Source organism: Staurois parvus, unplaced genomic scaffold, assembly GCF_062004578.1.
Source record: "Staurois parvus isolate SC_StPar_1 unplaced genomic scaffold, SC_StPar_1.0 ptg000402l, whole genome shotgun sequence".
In the NCBI taxonomy this organism is placed as follows: Eukaryota; Metazoa; Chordata; class Amphibia; order Anura; family Ranidae; genus Staurois; species Staurois parvus.
The window spans coordinates 4,322,361-4,341,078 of NW_028318198.1; the positions used below are offsets into that span (position 1 = coordinate 4,322,361).

Genomic DNA, 18,718 nt, shown 5'->3' on the forward strand with positions numbered 1-18,718 from the left:
CAATGGCAGCCTACATAGGTTTCTCACTACAGGCTATTTAGAAGTGTATTGAAACACATTTATTTAAATGCTAAGAATTTTTTCTTTTTGGAGTTAACACTCTTATCAGTCTTTTCTGCCCCCTCCCCAACCGTTCCCCCTTAAGCTGCAAAGGCAGTGGATGCAGGTGTACACATGACACAAAAATGAAACCCCCCGGAAAGAGGGTGCTCTATAGAGGAAGGTGACATGTCTCACATGTACAGAGCGGAAGAGATGCTACAGAGCTGAGAGAGGTGCTGTATAAAAGCCGGACACCAGGGGGAGGATGATCACAGACGTGCAGCTCACCATATTCACCAACATGCTGGGGGTCTCCCTCTTCCTGCTGGTCATCTTGTATCACTACGTGGCTGTCAATAACCCCAAGAAGTAGGAATGAGGGACTGGTGTCCGGACGCTGAATTGGGTCTGATGTTTGGCGGTTCCCGTGTGATCCCAGCCAGTATGAAGTTCACATTCCAGAAGCAGGTCTCCGACTGTACATATCTACTGTGATGGCAATGTCTGGCCATTGTTACCTTGCTTAGATCTCTGTTTTTGATATGTAAATGGGGTAAATAAAGGTATCCCAATGAGAAGGGATATATTCTCTATAAAAGAAAAAATGAAACCCTCCGTTGTGTTTGGTGGGCACTACCACCTGCCAAATGTGTCCATTCAATTGTATGGGTCGGCACTTGCACTGCCCTGTAACTGCATGCAATGCACATGGTTTCAGTGTGGTAGTGCAGACTTTTAGGGGTTAAAACAGCCAGTAAGGAGGCAACATAATGCCAGTCAAACTCCCTCTGAAAAACAATCTACCACAGATCATTTTTAGAAGGCCAGAGCTAGATTTAAATAACCCTTATAGAAAGCTCCTCATTTTTATACCTTCCTAGGAGTCATACTGTTCTCAAATCAAAAGTACTTTTTTTCCAGTTTCTGAAACTGTGCAGCATTTCCATACTAGTTCCCAGCATATAGTGCACACTGTGGGCTATTCATTAAAGCATTTACAACACTTTTCTGATGATATTTACCAATTAGAAAGTCCTGCACCCAACTCATGAAAGCCTTTGACTGGTTTGTTCACAGTTACAACGCATATGACAGATTCATTTCATCAGTTCATTTTAGCACCACAGTCACACTGTGTCATTGTGAATGGAAAAAATAATAATTACTGCAATTTCATAGATATTGAAAATGGAGATAATTAAGGCAACTCAGATTGACATACAGATACAGGCAAGAGTCATACAGAGAAAGGCCAGAGTTATCAGGGGAGAGTTGTGTGTTAACTTTAGCAATGTGTTTTATATTTGCTGAACTTGGGTAGGGAAAGAAAGAAACAAAATCCCCATCAGGTCCACCTACCTTGTGACTGACAGTGGATGGCAATGGGTAGGAATTATGAACATAATGGTCCTGCTGCATTGTGTGTGATGATGTCACAGTATGACCATTGGCTAGAGTGCCTCAGAGAAGAGCCTTCGAGGGACTGGTAGCATGGGATGGAGAAAGCCTTAGGGGTAAGGAATAAGGTAGGTATTTATCTTATTTATTTACCCCTAGGCCATTTAACCCTTGTGGTGCGGGGGGGGGGGGGTACCACTGCAAGGTTGTTTTTGTCTGATGCCTAGAGTTTAGCTTTAAAGGGGTTCGCTATTTTTAGCACATTTCTCTATTTTTTAAACAAATGTAAGCTGACCCTGTCACTTATAGGGTATCTAAACTCAAAAATAAAAATGGATTTCAATGTTTTTTTTTATCAAACAAATATTATGTTTTTATTTTAATCAAACAGATATTGCAAAATGTGATAAAAAATGCAGCGCTAAGAAATACAATATAATGATAGTGAATGAATGAATGAAGTGACAAAGTGGTAGGTTTATGCGCCTATAAGGCGCTAAATATAGTGATTGGAAGTGTTGTCAATTACTGACGAGAGATTCAGTGAATGGATGATTACCACTATGTTATATTTGTGAAATGGTAAATGGTGCTAAAGCAGAAATCGCAATAATAATAATAATAATAGCATTAGGTTATTAGTCCATAGAAGAAATTTATCAGATGATGGTGCTTGTGACTTCCGTGATAGGGAATAAATGTGCTTGCACTCACCAGAAGCGCAATTATATTGCGCATGTATAGTAATTATCCAGACTGGTACAAGTGGTCATCAGGGCACTGGTGGGGATAGGGGGCACCAATGGCACACTCTGCACACAGGGAAGGCACTTCAGACCTCACAGCTCGGACCCTCTCAGCATGCGGGGGGCAGCTCCTCCTATGCACTCTCACCCGGACAGGGGCGGACTGACCATTTGGAGATTCGGGCACTGCCCGAGGGCCAGGGGTCAGTAGGGGGCCCCAAGAGATGCCCCTGGTACCTTTTTCATAGGCTTTTTTGAGCTTAGGCAAGGACATAGGGGCCTCATGATCCCCTATTGCCCAGGGGGCCCCATGAGTTGTCAGTCTGCCCCTGCACCCGGATTAGCCAGAGTGACAAACATCCACCTTAGATGGCTCAAAAAAGCCACCAGACAAAAGTGCTTGGATAGTGTAGTATTTTAATAAGCAATATGCAGCTTAACTACAAAAGCAGCTCAGTAAAAATAGGTCAGATTCTAACAAACAGCTCAGTGATCTAACTTGTCAGATTCCAAAAAATGGCTCAGTGATCTAATTTGTCAGCATAGTATCAAAATAGACCAGATGCCCGCTGTAGTATTGTAAAATCAGTTCAATGGCATAAGTATCAGCCAATAGCAAGGCATATATGTCAGCAGCATATGCACAGCAAGAAGATCAAATTCTAAAGATGGCTGCTGGCCTGGACATGCGGCCTTGGAGGAATGATGTCCTCCCTGATGCGTTTTCAAAGGGATGGCCTGCCACCGACGTCTGTCCCTTTATATAGCCCCGTGCGCATGTGCGATACGGGCTCCATTTTAGAGAAGACTGGCGGTTCAGCCGCATTGCTGCAGGGACCTAGGTCTATAAAGGCTGGTTTTGCCAATTTAAGAAAAAGAAAAATAGTGAAATAATTACTGATTGATACCACAACATGGGCCAGATCAAATAGACGGAATAAAATTAAATAAATAGAAGAAAAACTCGAAAATTGCTACAGATCGTGGCCGCCATTTTGTTGTAGACCGTGTAAGATACTGCTGAATTACAGCTTCCATTTGCTAGTAGAGCTGTGGGACTACAAGTACCCAAAAGCCAATGAGTATAATTAATAAAATAGATGGGGATTGAACCTTTTTTAAGAAAAATATACATTAATATAAATAAAATGATAAAAGTGTTTAAAAGAAGTCACAAAATTATAAATCAAATAAAATAGGTCAAAAGAATCAATATGTTTAAAACGCAAAACCATTATATATATATTATATATATATAACGTTGCTGAAAATAAAACAAAAAAATCCAAAAATATAAAAAAACATTTTATTAAAAATGTGATTGAAAATTTGATTAAAAAATATATATAATAAAAAAATCTTAAAAAATGTATAATAAAACAAGGGAGGAATTCTTAAGATTTGAGGATTTATAAAATCCTCACATCTTAAGAATGCCTCCCTTTTTAATCCTTCCTCACATTCGCATATCAATATTTTTAAAAATATGATGATTAAGGATCTGGATGCTCTTAAAATTAAAAATTGGCATAAGCAACACAACTTAAATGAAGGTATTAAAACTTTGCTTGAAAATAAAGATTTGGTAATACGTCCCGCTGACAAAGGTGGAGGAGTTGTCGTACTGGACAAAAAAACATATATGAAACAGGTGCAAGATATTCTGGACAATGAAAACACAAACAATTGTCAAAAAACCCATTATTGCCTTATAAAAAGGATCTGAAGAGTTTGATCAAGAGAGGATATGATAATGGAAATATTAATAATAAGGAAAGGGATTTCCTCTGTCCAGCAGCCCCTAAACTTCCAGTTTTGTATTGTTTACCCAAGATTCACAAAGATCCTGTACACCCCCCGGGTAGACCAGTTGTCAGCGGAATTGGCTCTCTTTGTTCACGTAAAGGTGACTATATAGATTTCTTTCTCCAGCCTCTTGTTATCTCCACTCCAGCCTACTTGAAAGATACCAAGCCAGTATTAACAGACCTGAAGGATGCCACTACTGATACATCTACTTTTTTAGTAACAGCAGATGTTGCGTCTTTGTACAGTAACATTAAGCATAATCATAGTATGATAGCTTTTAAATTTTATCTAGATAAGGCGGATGAGATTCCTCAACGACAAAAATCATTTATTTTAGAATTAGTGAACTTTGCTATGACCCACAACTATTTTTGGTTCAATAATATCTATTACCTGCAAACCACAGGAGTTGCTATGGGTGCAAAATTCGCACCCAGTCTGGCCAACCTATTTATGTCTTTCTGGGAGGAGGACATCATTTACTCCAGAGATTAGCCAGAACTGACTTTTTATAGGAGGTATATAGATGATATTTTTTTACTCTGGAATGGTAGTGAATTTACTTTACAAAATTTTTTAACACCCTGAATTTGAATAATTTTAATATTAATACATATCAATACAGCTGCACGGAAAGTAATTTTTCAGACTTAACCCTCATTAATGAAGATTCTAAGATTATTACAAAAACGTTTTTCAAAGCAACTGATCACAACAGCTACATTCCTATGGATAGCTGTCACCATCCGACATGGCTTAAAAATATCCCTAAAGGACAATGCCGTAGAATTAGAAGAAATTGTGACAATTTAAATGATTTTTACTCAGAAGTTAATATTCTAAAGAACAGATTTGTTGAAAGAGGATATGATATCTCTCACCTAAATCAAAATATAGAGGAGGTTGCTAGATTAGATAGAGCCGACCTCCTTACCTCTGGGAATGAAGTTAACCCTATGCAGGTGTGTCCATTTGTAACAAACTTTTCCGTACAGTAGAAGGACATCACTAAAATTTTGAAAAAGAATTGGGGGGGGTTCTAAAAAATGACCCATTTGTAGGGGATGCTCTTCCTGATAAACCAGAGATTGCTTTCCATAAAGCCCCATCCCTTAGGCACCATCTAGCACTGAATGTGGTTAACCCACCCACTAGAATGTCATTTGCATGTGGTCTAAAAGGTTTTTATTCATGTAATAAATGTGTGATGTGTACATGCAATGGCATCCATAAAAGAATAATTAATAACTGTATATCTAATGTTACTAATAAAAATTATGAGATCGAACCACTCATTACCTGTAACAGTACCCACGTAGTCTACCTATTGGAGTGTCCCTGCAAAAAGCAGTATGTCGGTAGAACTACTAGAAGGTTACGTGACAGATTAAGGGAACACGTCTATAACATCAAAACTGGGCTTAAAGATCACGCTTTATCTAAATATTTTAGATACTACCACCAAAGAAACCCAACTCAAACTTGTAGGCATGATTTAATTCGCCATTGCTAGAGGGGGATCCACAAAAGAAGAGCAGTCTCTATGCTGGAAACTAAGTGGATATGTGAATTAAAATCCTTATCCCCCCTAGGCCATAATATAGAAGTTGATATTAACTGTTTTATAGATAACAGTTAAATATAAAGACCCATCATCATACTTTCTCCATTTTTCTTCTTTTTAGCACATTTATACCTATTTTATTCTATTTTAGGGTATTTGATTCTATCTATTCTATTATTTTTTATGAGTTGATTATTATCATAATTTTATTATTGTTATCATAGCACATTTATACCTATTTTATTCTATTTTGGGGTATTTGATCCTATCTATTCTATTATTCTCTATGAGTTAATTATTATCATAATGTTAATATTGTTATCATAATTTCAATATTTTTATGAGACCTATATATATTTGTTACGACTATTAAGTAATTTATGTTCATATTCCATTTTGTAAAGATGGCGGATCACCCATAACTACAGTGACCTTTAAGATTTTTTATTATATATATTTTTTTTAATCACATTTTCCAATCACATTTTTAATAAAATGTTTTTTTATATTTTTGGATTTTTTATTTTTATTTTCAACAACGTTATATATATAATATATATAATGGTTTTTCTTTTTAAACACATTGATTCTATTGACCTATTTTTTTTTATTTATAATTTTGTGACTTCTTTTAAACACTTTTATCATTTTATTTATATTAATGTGTATTTTTATTAATAAAGGTTTAATCCCCATCTATTTTATTAATTATACTCAATGGCTTTTGGGTACTTGTAGTCCCACAGCTCTAGTAGAAAATGGAAGCTGTAATTCAGCAGTATCTTACATGGTCTACAACAAAATGGCGGCCGCGATCTGTAGCAATTTTCGAGTTTTTCTTCTATTTATTTATTTTATTCCTTCTATTTGTTCTGGCCCATGTTGTGGTATCAATCAGCAATTATTTCACTATTTTTCTTTTTTTTAAATTGGCAAAATCCAGCTTTTATAGACCTAGGTCCCTGCAGCAATGCAGCTGAACCACCGGTCTTCTCTAAAATAGCGCTTGTATCGCACATGCGCACGGGGCTATATAATGGGACAGACGTCGGTGGCATGCCATCCCTTTGAAAATGTCCTTTCGCACGAAACGCGTCAGCAGAAGCCTGCCGCACTGATGTTATTCCGCCGAGGCTGCATGTCCAGGCCGGCAGCCATTTTTAGAATTCGATCTTCTTGCTATGCATATGCTGCTGACATATATGCCTTGCTATTGGGTGTTATATATGCCACTGAACTGACTTTGCAATAATAATACTGCTGACATATATGCCTTGCTATTGACTGATACTTATGCCATTGAACTGATTTTACAATACTACAGCGGGTATCTGATCTATTTTGATACTATGCTGACAACCTAGATCACTGAACGATTTTTTGTAATCTGACAACTTAGACCACTGAGCCGTTTTTTGGAATCTGACAACTTAGATCACTGAGCCGTTTTTTTGGAATCTGACCTATTTTTACTGAGCTGCTTTTGTAGTTAAGCTGCATATTGCTTATTAAAATACTACACTATCCAAGCACTTTTGTCGGGTGGCTTTTTTTGAGCCATCTAAGGTGGATGTTTGTCACTCTGGCTAATCCGGGTGAGAGTGCATAGGAGGAGCTGCCCGGCATGCTGAGAGGGTCCGAGCTGTGAGGTCTGAAGTGCCTTCCCTGTGTGCAGAGTGTGCCATTGGAGCCCCCTATCCCCACCAGTGCCCTGATGACCACTAGTACCAGTCTGGATAATTACTATACATGCGCTTCCGGTGAGTGCAAGCACATTTATTCCCTATCACGGAAGTCACGAGCACCATCATCTGATGAATTTCTTCTATGGACTAATAACCTAATGTTATTATTATTATTATTGCCGTTTCTGCTTTAGCACCATTTACCATTTCACAAATATAACACAGTGGTAATCATCCATTCACTGAATCTCTCATCAGTAATTGACGACACTTCCAATCAGTATATTTAGCGCCTTACAGGCGCATAAACCTACCACTTTGTCTCTATATCATTATACTGTATTTCTCAGTGCTGCATTTTTTATTACATTTTGTCTTGAGGATTAAGGGGTTCATCCATATGCAAGCTGCTTATACACACAGAGCGCTCGCTTATTACTGATTTTTAGATATTGCAAAATATTTCCAATGGTATTTTTAATAGACAAACCCACAATAAGAGAGCAAATAAAATAAGTGGGTTTACATACATGTTTAAAAAAAGGGCTGTTATCTGGTATAAAGTACAGAAACCTACCCACTTACCTGTAGCAGCCTAAATGTAGAAAGTAAATATACAGCCATGCAAGCCAAATCTTACCACCCACATGCATCTTCATTGTATCTCATTTCCCTAAACATGGATGTATGCTGACTGTATGCCTACAGCAGTTATTCATGTTCAATCCTATGGAGGAGGCAAAAAAGGCTCAGTACAAACACCAATGCCTCCAGCTTATAAAGCAGAACCTTTTTGATTACTCTTCCCACCAAAGAGCCTCAGCTTGGAAGGGTTCACCTTGCCACCTTTACCTTTGGTGCAAGATGTTTGTGTCCAGGCATTGACTTGCCCAACCCATCTGAAGATCATAAGACAGAGGAGAGCTGTTAGAGGCAGCATTAGGGCTTTTGGTTTTACACCATGCCATGGATGGCTGTATTAAGGCTGGAGCTACCTTAGAAAGATCCATAAAGCTCATCTGCCCACACACCTAACACTGCCCCCCTAACTTCCTCTAGTTCTCAGTTCTTCTCTGTCTGATTTTCTGGGCAGTTTGTTTGTGCACTTCATTGTCTAGCAGAATTATTGGAGGGCACACAGGGAGGACCAAGATCCCTAGGCCAGACCAAGACCTGTAAAGTATAAAATATTTATGAATAGAGTGACCTACTTTCTATACCATACTTCTTCACTGTATGCTGTACTGCATGTTACATACTATACTTCCTCTGTACCCTGTGTTGCACATTACATGACATACTACAGAGCCCAAGCCCAGTGCTGCTACTTTGCCTATGGCTTCATTTGGCCTAAAAGCTGAACTTTGAGATAAGCAAAAATTATCTACATACAAGATGCATTTGTGTTGTTACTTGATTCTTGGGTGCTTTATGCATTTCTTCCAGGTCTGTGCAGCAATCCAGTGTGGAAATGTTCTTCTGTGGAGGAGCTTTCTGTAATAAAGACCAATCTCTAAAGCTGGGTTTTCAGAGGCGTTTAGTGCACACAAAGTGGATTTATCTGCTTTGAGGCTATTATGGAATGTATTTCAATGAAAGTTTGTATGCCTGGAATTCAGCTTTAATACAGATCTGAGCATCATATAGAAAAAAAAGACAGCATGAATTGAATTTAAAATAAGGTTAGAAAAATAATTTTTAATTCCCAGCAAATTATGTAAAGCATTATGGGGATTTGCGGTTTTCCACTATTTGGGTTTTTACTTTGCTGGGAGCATAGGAAAAACTAAATCAATCTTAATACTTGAATTTAACTTATTCAGTTTGTGAAAAAGCTTTCTGAATCAGGTGATGACACTGCAAGAAAAAAAAATGATAGGTATAAATAATACCTTAAACATTACCCCTTTGGCATCTTATTTTTATGTGTAATGATAATACTTGGAATACCACTTTCCACACATGGTATGTAATACTGCAGCTCAGTGAATCAGGCTCAATGTGTCTTTTCTCCTGCCTGCAGTATTTTAAAATGTCAGAATCTTTACAGGACATAATTAAATGTTGCTCGAACTTAGAAGCCTGTGTGAAGAAGGTGCTTATCATGTCTAAACTCGTCATAGGGAGTAATGGGCACTTTGCAGAATCTCTGAGGACAGGAAAATTTAAAAATTATGAAGCACGTTATACAAGACTTGGCTTGTGCTTCCAAGGTGAATACAGCCAAATTTGGCCTCCTTTTACCTCCCTATTTACAGAGATGCGTATATTGGCAGATAGATACTGGCTGTTCAATGTGCTTAATGGCTTGCTTGACAGTACACTAGGAATCCACTTACATCTCTTCAAAGAGGGAAAACAATGTCTGTGGTCTTTGTTATAAGAGGAAAATAGCCTTGTTAATTCATATGAAGACTTTTTATAATTGTTAAATTAAACTGTATCTGTGAAGTGTTTTCTAACAAAATGCTCTTGTCACTTAAAATGTAACTCTCTCAAGGACAGCGAGTTCAGAGAGGACAACAATAATCCTCAGAACTGACAAAGTATGATGCATTTTTTTCTTTTTTTTCCCTTTTCTGGCGACTTCAGGACATTTCTCCTAAATCCAGCAACAGAACTATAACTGTAAGGGGACATTAAAAGGAGTCAGAAGGCTCTATTTATTTTAGAAATATTATTATTATTATGATAATGATGATTATTCTACTGGATTTAAATAGTGCCAACAGTTTGCGCTGTGCTTTACAACACGAGGACAGACAGTACAGTTATAATACAATTCACTATAAAAGTAATCAGAGGGCCCTGCTCATTAGAGCTTACAATCTAAGAGGGAGGGTCAAGTGATACAAGAGATAGTAACTGCGGGGGATGAGCTAACAGAGAAAATAAAAATGCAGTTAGGTGGGGGCAGGATAGGCCTATCTGAAGAGAAGGGTTTTCAGTGAATTTAATTTGTTGGGTGAGCGGTAGCCAGTGGAGGGATTGGCAGAGAGGAGTAACAGACACTTAATGGTTGGTAAGGTGGATGAGCCTAGCAGGAACATTCATGATGAACTGAAGGGGGCATAGCCTATGTAAATGTAAAGGTAAGCCAATGAGTAGGGAGTTGCAGTAGTCAAAGGAATACCAAGGAATGAAGTAGGAACTTTGTGGTATCATTGGTTAGAAAAGGGCATATTTTGTAGATGCTGCATAGGCTGAGATGGCAAGCTTTGGACAGTGATAGGATGTGGGACCGAAAGGAGAGTTCAGAGTCCAGAGTCCACCTAGCACCCTGGTATGCAGGGACAGAATAGAAACAATCTGTCTATTGTCTTGTTTGGTTTGTTGTACAATTGAATAGTAGTCTTGCATATAAAGTAGATCCCATGTTGTCTCTAAAGCTAAGTTTAGGCTTGCATCTAAACCGCCACACCTTTGAAAAGTGATCCACATGGAGATTGCTTGGCAGAGCTGTTTTGCATGTGGTGAGAAAACAATGTGACACCTCCTCACCACCTGTTTTAGCCTCATAATTGCTGCACCAACATGTCACAACTGCATGCATTGCACACTGTTGCAGGGCATTTGTGGCACTTTTCTATCCACTTGAATGGGTGATGTTTAACGGGCTCACCAAAAACAACAAGAATGATAGTTTTTTGCTGCTGGTGCAAAGCATCGTGACTGTGGCATGTAAACATCTGCTGCCTTTGCAGCTTCGGGAGGGGGAGCGGTTTAGGGGTACTGAAAACGTGACTTGACCACATGCTTTTAATGCCCCCCATGTCTAAACAAACCCTAGTAGTGCAGTCCTGCAGTAGGTTTTACAAAAATTACACAAGTTGCAGATCTTGTACAAAGGGTGTCATCCATCCATTGCAGGTAACATAATATCTATATACAGTATGTACTTGGCAACTTTAAAGATATCTCTGCTGTAAGGCTAAAGCTGACCATACACATAAAGATTTTTTTTCCGTTCAGCCTTTAAGGATGATGGAAAACTTATATTTTACTGATAGCAATAGAATACTGCTCTTTTCTCTTGATCATTATTTTTGGCACTTGACTTGAGTTGTGAAGTAAAACAGACCCAACAAAAAGGATAATGCATTAAGGTACAGAGCAAAGTTCACTGACCCTTGGCAACCAATCAGCAATCATCAATCACTCATCTGACCTCAGTAAAGTGAAAAGTGATAGTTTTCTGTAGGCTCTTGTTTCTTTAGTTTCTGTTTTTGCTCTACACCAGGCCATTTTTTGCTTTGCCCTAAAAAAGGCCAAAATGAGACATACAGAAGTCTTTGGGGAATTGTAGGCTAATGGTTCTTGGGAATATACATGCAAACCTAGAACTTTAAAGTGAGACTGTGCTTTGCTTTGTACTTACCTTTCCTCCACTACTCTTTTATCCCAGTAAAGTAAAGTTTCATTCTTGATATTTCTGGGAATGGAGAAGCATATGACTCACTACGTTTCTTCCTATGTGACCATGCTGGTGTATACTTCGGGGATGTGGAGAAAGTCCCATGTAAATACTAAGACACTACTTGAAGCTTTTCCTTTGTTCTGTTAAGCCAATCAAGTAATGGAGGAACAATGAAACTGTAAGTGCATACCAGATCCATAATCCGAGCACACAGCTTGTCAGGCCAGGAAAGCACCCTGAACTATAAAAGGCCAAATGCTCTCAACAAGGGAAGGTGGCCATGCTGATGAGGACAAAGGCTTCTTCCCCACAATCCTGGACCAGTGCTTGAGGGGGTGCAGGGGAACTTATCAAAGTCTGGGCGCCTCTTTTAAGATAAAGGGGCCTCCGGGTACCCCCCATGTTCAAATTAAACAGGGAAAATGCAAACAGGCATTTATTTCACAATGCAATCCACTTAGCCCTGTCCATTCATCAACTCTTCCAAATTGACTTTAAAATTAAAAATGTTATTTCCCACTCCCAGCCTTGGTACCAATAATATACAGTATATGTAACCCCTATACTTTGTCCATCAAGAATACCTGAACATTGACTGTGAAGTAAAATTTGATGCAGTCACTGTTTAGGCAATAATCTTAAACCTGGTAATTTGACAAAAGTCAATTGAAAAATCAACTTTTGTCAAGCTGCGTGGTGCAGACAGCTCTGATTTTGACTGATTCCTGCTATGTATTGCAGACTTAACTTTACTGGAATGCAAGGACTGCTATTTAATGATAAAAGGTAAAGCAAGAATGCTTTCAAATATATATATACTTTAATTGTTTATTTATATCAATTTACAAAGTGCAGAGTGAGCAAAAAGAGGAGAAATCTAAATCAAATCAATATTTGACGTGACTACCCTTTGGCTTTAAACCAGCATAAATTTTTACACTTGCACACTTTGTATGCTCGCACAAAGTCAGGGATTTTGTAGGATTAGAATAAGGTGTATGATTAACCAATTATACCAGTCAGGTGCTAATGACCATCAATTGTATATTTAGGTTAAAGTACAGTCATTAACTGAAACATAAACAGCTGTGTAGGAGGCTTAAAACTAGGTAAGGAACAGCCAAACTTTACTGCCAAGGTGAGGTTGTGGAAGACAGTTTCATGTCACAGGTCATACACCATGGCAAGACTGAGCAGAGCAACAAGACACAAGGTAGTTATTCTTCATCAGCAAGGTCTCTCCCAGGCAAAGATTTCAAAGTAGACTGGGTTTTTAAGATGTGTTGTTCAAGCTCTTTTGAAGAAGCACAAAGAAACAGGCAACACTGAGAACCAAGTAGCAGTCAGCTAAGGAAATCTAATGCAGCAGATGAAAGACACATCATGCTTGTTTCCCTTTGAAATTGGAAGATGTCCAGCAATGCCATCAGCACAGAACTGGCAGAAACCAGTGGAACCCAGGTACACCCATCTATGGTCTGGAGATGTCTGTCCAGAGTGGTCTTCATTGAAGAATTGAGGCCAAAAAGCTAAACCTGTGACGTGAACACAAGGCTAAGTGACCCAACTATGCACAAAAATATAGGAATTGGGGTGCAGAAAAATGGCAGCATGTGTTCTGGACTGATGAGTCAAAATTTTAAATGTTTGGCTGTAGTAGGAGGCAGTTTGTTTGGCTGGAAATCAGTACAATAATGATTGTCTGTCTGCAGGCAACAGTAAAGCATGGTGGAGGTTTCTTGTAATATTAAGACTGCATTTCTACAAACAGAGTTTGTTAGGATCAGTGATGTCCTTAATGCTGAGAAATGCAGGCAGATACTTCCATAATGCCATACTAACAAGGAGGCATGTGATTGGCCCCTATATTATTCTGCAGTAGGACAATGACCTCAAACATACAGCCACTGTCATTAAGAACTATCTTCAGCATAAAGAAGAACAAGGAGTCCTGGAAGTGATGGTTTGTCCCCCATAGATCCCTGCTCTCAACATCATTGTGTCTCTCTGAGATTACATAAAGACAGAAAGGATTTGAGGCAGCCTACATCTACAAAAAGATCTATGGTTAATTCTTTAAGATGTTTGTAACAACCTACCTGCCGAGTTCCTTCAAAAACTGTGTGCAAGTGTACCCAGAAGCATTGATGCTGTTTTGAAGGTAAAAGGTGGTCACACCAAATACTGATTTTGATTTGCATTTCTCTTCTGTTCTATTTCTGAAAGCATTGTTAACTTACAGCATTTTTTCACCCCTGAAAAACCTTTGCACAGTAGTAAACAGTTGGTGGTATTTTATCACTACTGGGTTTTTAATTTTTTATTATATAAATGAAAAAAGACCGGAAATTTTGGGAAAAAAATGTTTTCTATTTTCTATTATAAAAACGTATCCAATAAAATTGATACATTGATAACTGTAGGCCAGCATGTATTCTGCTACATGTCTGGTTAAAAAAATCCCAATAAATGTATATTAATTGGTTTGTGTGAACGTTATAGCACCTACAAACTATGGTATACAGTATATATTTGAAAATATATTCAATCCTGATGTACTGATGGCCTATTTCATTTCATAAGGCCCCAAAATGCCAGGACAGTATAAATGCACTGCAAATGGCCCCTTTTTGGGAAGTAGATAGTCTGAGGTATTTAGAAAGAGGCATGGCAATTTTTTTGAAATGGTAATTTTTTGTCACAATTTTTTGGAAAATGAAGAAATTAATTAATTTTTCCCACAATTTTTGTACATACTGTTTCCAGTGCTGTACAACATGATTGCATGACTGGTGTGGCAGTGATCAGGGATACTGATTGGTGACAGTATGTAAAAAAAATACAAATAAATATTTAAACATTTCTTTTCTTTTTTTTCTTTTTTTCTTCTTTTTTTACTTTTAAACATGCTCTAATCAGAGTAGCTTAGTATTACCATAGCGACACTGTACTACTCTGGGGGGGGGGGGGGGGTTATCAGGAATTTGTTTTTACACTGTTATTGTTTATACAGTGATGATCACTGTAAAAGCAATAGTTTTAGCTGTCATGAATGGGCTTCCTATTCATGAATAGCTTGCTTATGGTTGCGATCTGTGATTGGCCACAGATAATCAAATGGTACAGGTTTCCAGGTACCATGTGATTGCTGTGGGCCAATGACAGTTCACAACAGTAAACAAGCTGTTCATGAATGGAAAGCCATTCATGACAGGTTGTTTACATTTTTATCATGGGATCGCTATGACCAATCATATTGATCACATGACCTAGTTACTGATAACAATAATTTGCTGTGTCTGGTGGATACAGCGGTCACAAGAGGGGCACACTATGAGCTCCTATCCTGGAACAGGCAGAATCGCTGTTATACATGTGACTGAGCCTGCAGCTGTAGCCCTGCCACAGTAAATGTATTGTGGTGGGTCGGTAAGTGATTAATGGGCATGTTCAATAAAGACACAAGAAAAAAAATTGTTTGTGTATTATTAGCTTAAGCACATTCTGTTTGTCTTTTATTGTAACTGAGAATCAGGTCACATTTTATGCAGAAAACCATACTGCAGAAAATCAATTAATTCCTCACATACTCTTTCTTGTCACTGTATATATAGTTTTATATATATATATATATATATATATATATATATGTAAAATTATTGGTAGGCCAGTTTCAATGCTACTAAAAATGTTCACTAATCTTTCATATCTATAGGCAGGATCCAGGGCACTCTGCAAGAAAAAAAGAAGCCCCCTGACCCTACAATACCCCCAGCCTCCTTTACAGCATCCTGCAGTGCGCACCAGCCCACCTGAGCCCTTTCCACAGTCCCCAGACCATCCAAATATATGTCATCCCTCGAGACGAAGTCGGAAGTGACGAAACGCGTCAGTTTGTGACGTCAGACGCAAAACCGGAAGGAGCAGCGCGGCCATCTTTTGTTGCTGGTTTAGCTATGGATATGCTGGAACAGGATGGACGTTCATTTTATTGAATGTAAGCAGCAATAAAATTTGTGTTATTACTTGTACACCCCGCTGAATCTTGCTCTTTTTGCCCTGTGAGGATCAGGGAACAATGCTTTAAGTTATCTGCAAGGGGAAAGCTGTCGTACCCTGGAGTATTTAAAATGCCTATCAGAGCCTAAAGAGGTTAATGCACTATATTTAGTTTATTTTTTTTTTGAGGTTTCTTGGATTGGAAGTGATGAATGTGACATTTTTTCAACGCTTGAAGATTTAATAGTAGTGTGGATTTGTGGTGGACTTTTTGAATTTTTGAATTTATTGAGACTTTAGGAAGGGGATCAAGGGATTTGAAGAAGAAGTTTCCTATACATTTGTACTTTCAAGGGTGAAAGATTGACTTTTCTTTGGGGATATTTAGAGAACTTGTTTTATGATTTATCATCCAAATATATGTGTTGGGTAAAGATTGTTTGGCACAAGGTAGCTAGCTTAAAGGAAAGCAAAGTAATAAATCTGGCCCTGCATATGAGAGCTTTGCCCTCCTATACTCCACCTTCCTACTGACATCCTAATAAGATAAATTAGAAAATTGCTACAAATATCACTGTCACTATCACACCCATGCAGGTTGAAGAAACAGGTTCACTGATGCTTGTCCCTCCTCCCACATATACTCACCCATAATACCCCTTACCTTTGTATATAGTAGATGATCAAGTTTTACCTGCGTTCTGTTGTGACAAGTAGACTTACCCTTCACAGCTGCAGCAGTTTTGTATTTTTCTCAATGACAGTGTCTTTATTAATAATCTGTGGAGACTGGTAAATCCATACCTAACCAAAAATGCAGACACATAAAAGCTACTTTAAAGTTGTGTTACCACATTATATATAGGCATATGGCCACACAGAGAGGGGCAGCACCTTGTATCAACACCTTTGAATTATGACATATTGTTCTGACTGCTCAAAACTAATGAAATTTAAATTGAGATAGGCCACTATTACTACATATCATGATTGCTTATATAAAGTATACAAAATCCCTATCAGTAAAATCTCATATAAGCTTTAATATTTTAATTTAACAAGTTGAAAAGAAAGGCCCAGAGCTATTATTATTATTATTATACAGGATTTATATAGCGCCAACAGTTTGCTCAGCACTTTACAATATAAATATGTGAAACAAATGAAGCGTAGGGCTGGCTAGACAGGGTGAACGGGGAACCAGACAGCACAGAGTTAACATGTTCAAAAGGGATGTTGGAGGTTGCTCATGTGATTGGTGGATGAGATGGGGTGATGGGGAGGAGTGTAGGAGATTAGACTGCGGGGAGGGGTTGGAGCCTGGAAGCCATCGGATGAATGTCCCTCCTTGGTATTGGCTATGTAAGCAGGAGGTGTGTCGTTCTTGTGGTGGCGGGTGGGACCCCTTGAATGGGGTTAAAAACTGTGTTTGTGGGATACAAGTGGGGAACCATCGGTTGGTATGGGGTCTTCTGGTTGGGTGTAGTCCAATAATAGGGACCAGGTTGTGGTAGACCTGTAAGGTCTGTGGGCATGTGTTAATGTTCCAGAGGTGGTGTTTTGTGGCTGGGGACATGTATATTTTGGTAATGTGAAATTGTTATGTATTGTTTATTTGTTTAATAAAAGGCCTGAGAGCCATTTTAATCCCTTTCATGTTAAGTGTTTAATTGGGGTTAATGGGTGCTGGAGTTTTTGGAGAGTTGTTTAGGAGTTTTTTAGGAGGTGACTTCTAAACTATCCTAGTGAAGTAATTTTCAATGTTTTATTTTTTTCCTGATTTTGCCATTAAGGTTTAGGCACTTTCTGTTATCAAAGCCCTGTCTGTCCCTGTCTACCAGTTGTGCTTCTGTGTTGTCACTCTCTCACATAGGTTTCCAATGGAAACTACAAGTCACATAACGTAGGTTTGGCCAGCTGTTGTCAACCATCAGGAAACCTAGCTTGAGAGATACCATGCAGTCAATACTGGAGTTTATGTATGTGGACAGGAAGTGACTACAAAGAAGCTACAGGACAGTTGGTTAATGGCTAACACATCTGCCTTCCACCACTAGGGTTGTCAGTTTGAATCCCCAACAGGACACTACCTACATGGAGTTTGCATGTGCTTGTGTTGGTTTCCTTTTGCACTCCAAAAACATACTGAAAGGTTAAAGCAGGACTTTACCCAAAAGGGGAAGTTCCATTTGTCTGCCTCCTCTCCCCTTCTCTTTACCTTTGGGGACTTTTTGTTTCATTACCTGGTTTTGACAGGTACCCACTCTTGCTTCTGCCTGGATCGTCTAGGCAATCCAAGCTGAAATTTGCACCCCCTTCCCCCGCAGCTTTCTGGGACATATCACAGTTCTAAGAAGGCTGCAGGCGCATCACAAAGTGCAGCATGGCTTGGGCATGCACAGTGGGAAGTCGGCTGTGAAGTCACAAGAGGTCATAGCCAGCTTCCCACACTAAACATCTGGGAACTCAAAGACTGACAAAGAGCTGGTCCTGGTGAGGATGGTTCTAGATCCTTGGACAGGTATGTGTCCTATTATTAAAAGTCAGCAGTTACAGTATTTAATTTTTTGTTTCTAAAGTGAAGAATCGCTTCAATGGCTAAACAAGCCCTGGTACGTATGTATGTAATTATCTTAGATTGTAAGCCCCTTAAGGGCAGGTACTTATGGAATGTACAATATGTTAAAGTGGTGCATCCATTTTCGCCACTATGTACAGTTACCTGTAATTAAAAATCTTAAATAGGCATCACTGAGATGCAAAAAAAGGATGAAAAAAGGTATAACGCATTTTATATGAAAAAAACCCTGGCAAATGATTATGATACACAGTGCTTTATCCATTCTAAATGTCATTCAGTTTGTTGTACTGGGGATACCACCCAGTGTACAGAGTGCCAGCTGTGATGATTTAGAAAGTTTCAATAAACACGATTACTCGCCCAATTGTTTTCACAGTCTCTTAACTGTACATTCAACACAATCCCATAGTAAAAAAGGGGAGGGTGGGCAATGAGTTATACTGAATGGCTGGCTGCTGAGAAAACCACCTATCAACA

The 18,718-nt window shown here is 38.6% G+C and overlaps 1 protein-coding gene across 1 annotated transcript; it reads left to right on the forward strand.

Moving 5' to 3' along the window:
• The first annotated feature begins 263 nt into the window (after positions 1–263).
• LOC149455141 (dolichyl-diphosphooligosaccharide--protein glycosyltransferase subunit 4-like) lies at positions 264–415 on the forward strand. The gene has a single exon (XM_089686550.1). It carries the CDS (start codon positions 308–310, stop codon positions 413–415), a length of 108 nt encoding a protein of 35 aa, XP_089542676.1. The 5' UTR covers positions 264–307.
• The last annotated feature ends 18,303 nt before the right edge of the window (positions 416–18,718 follow it).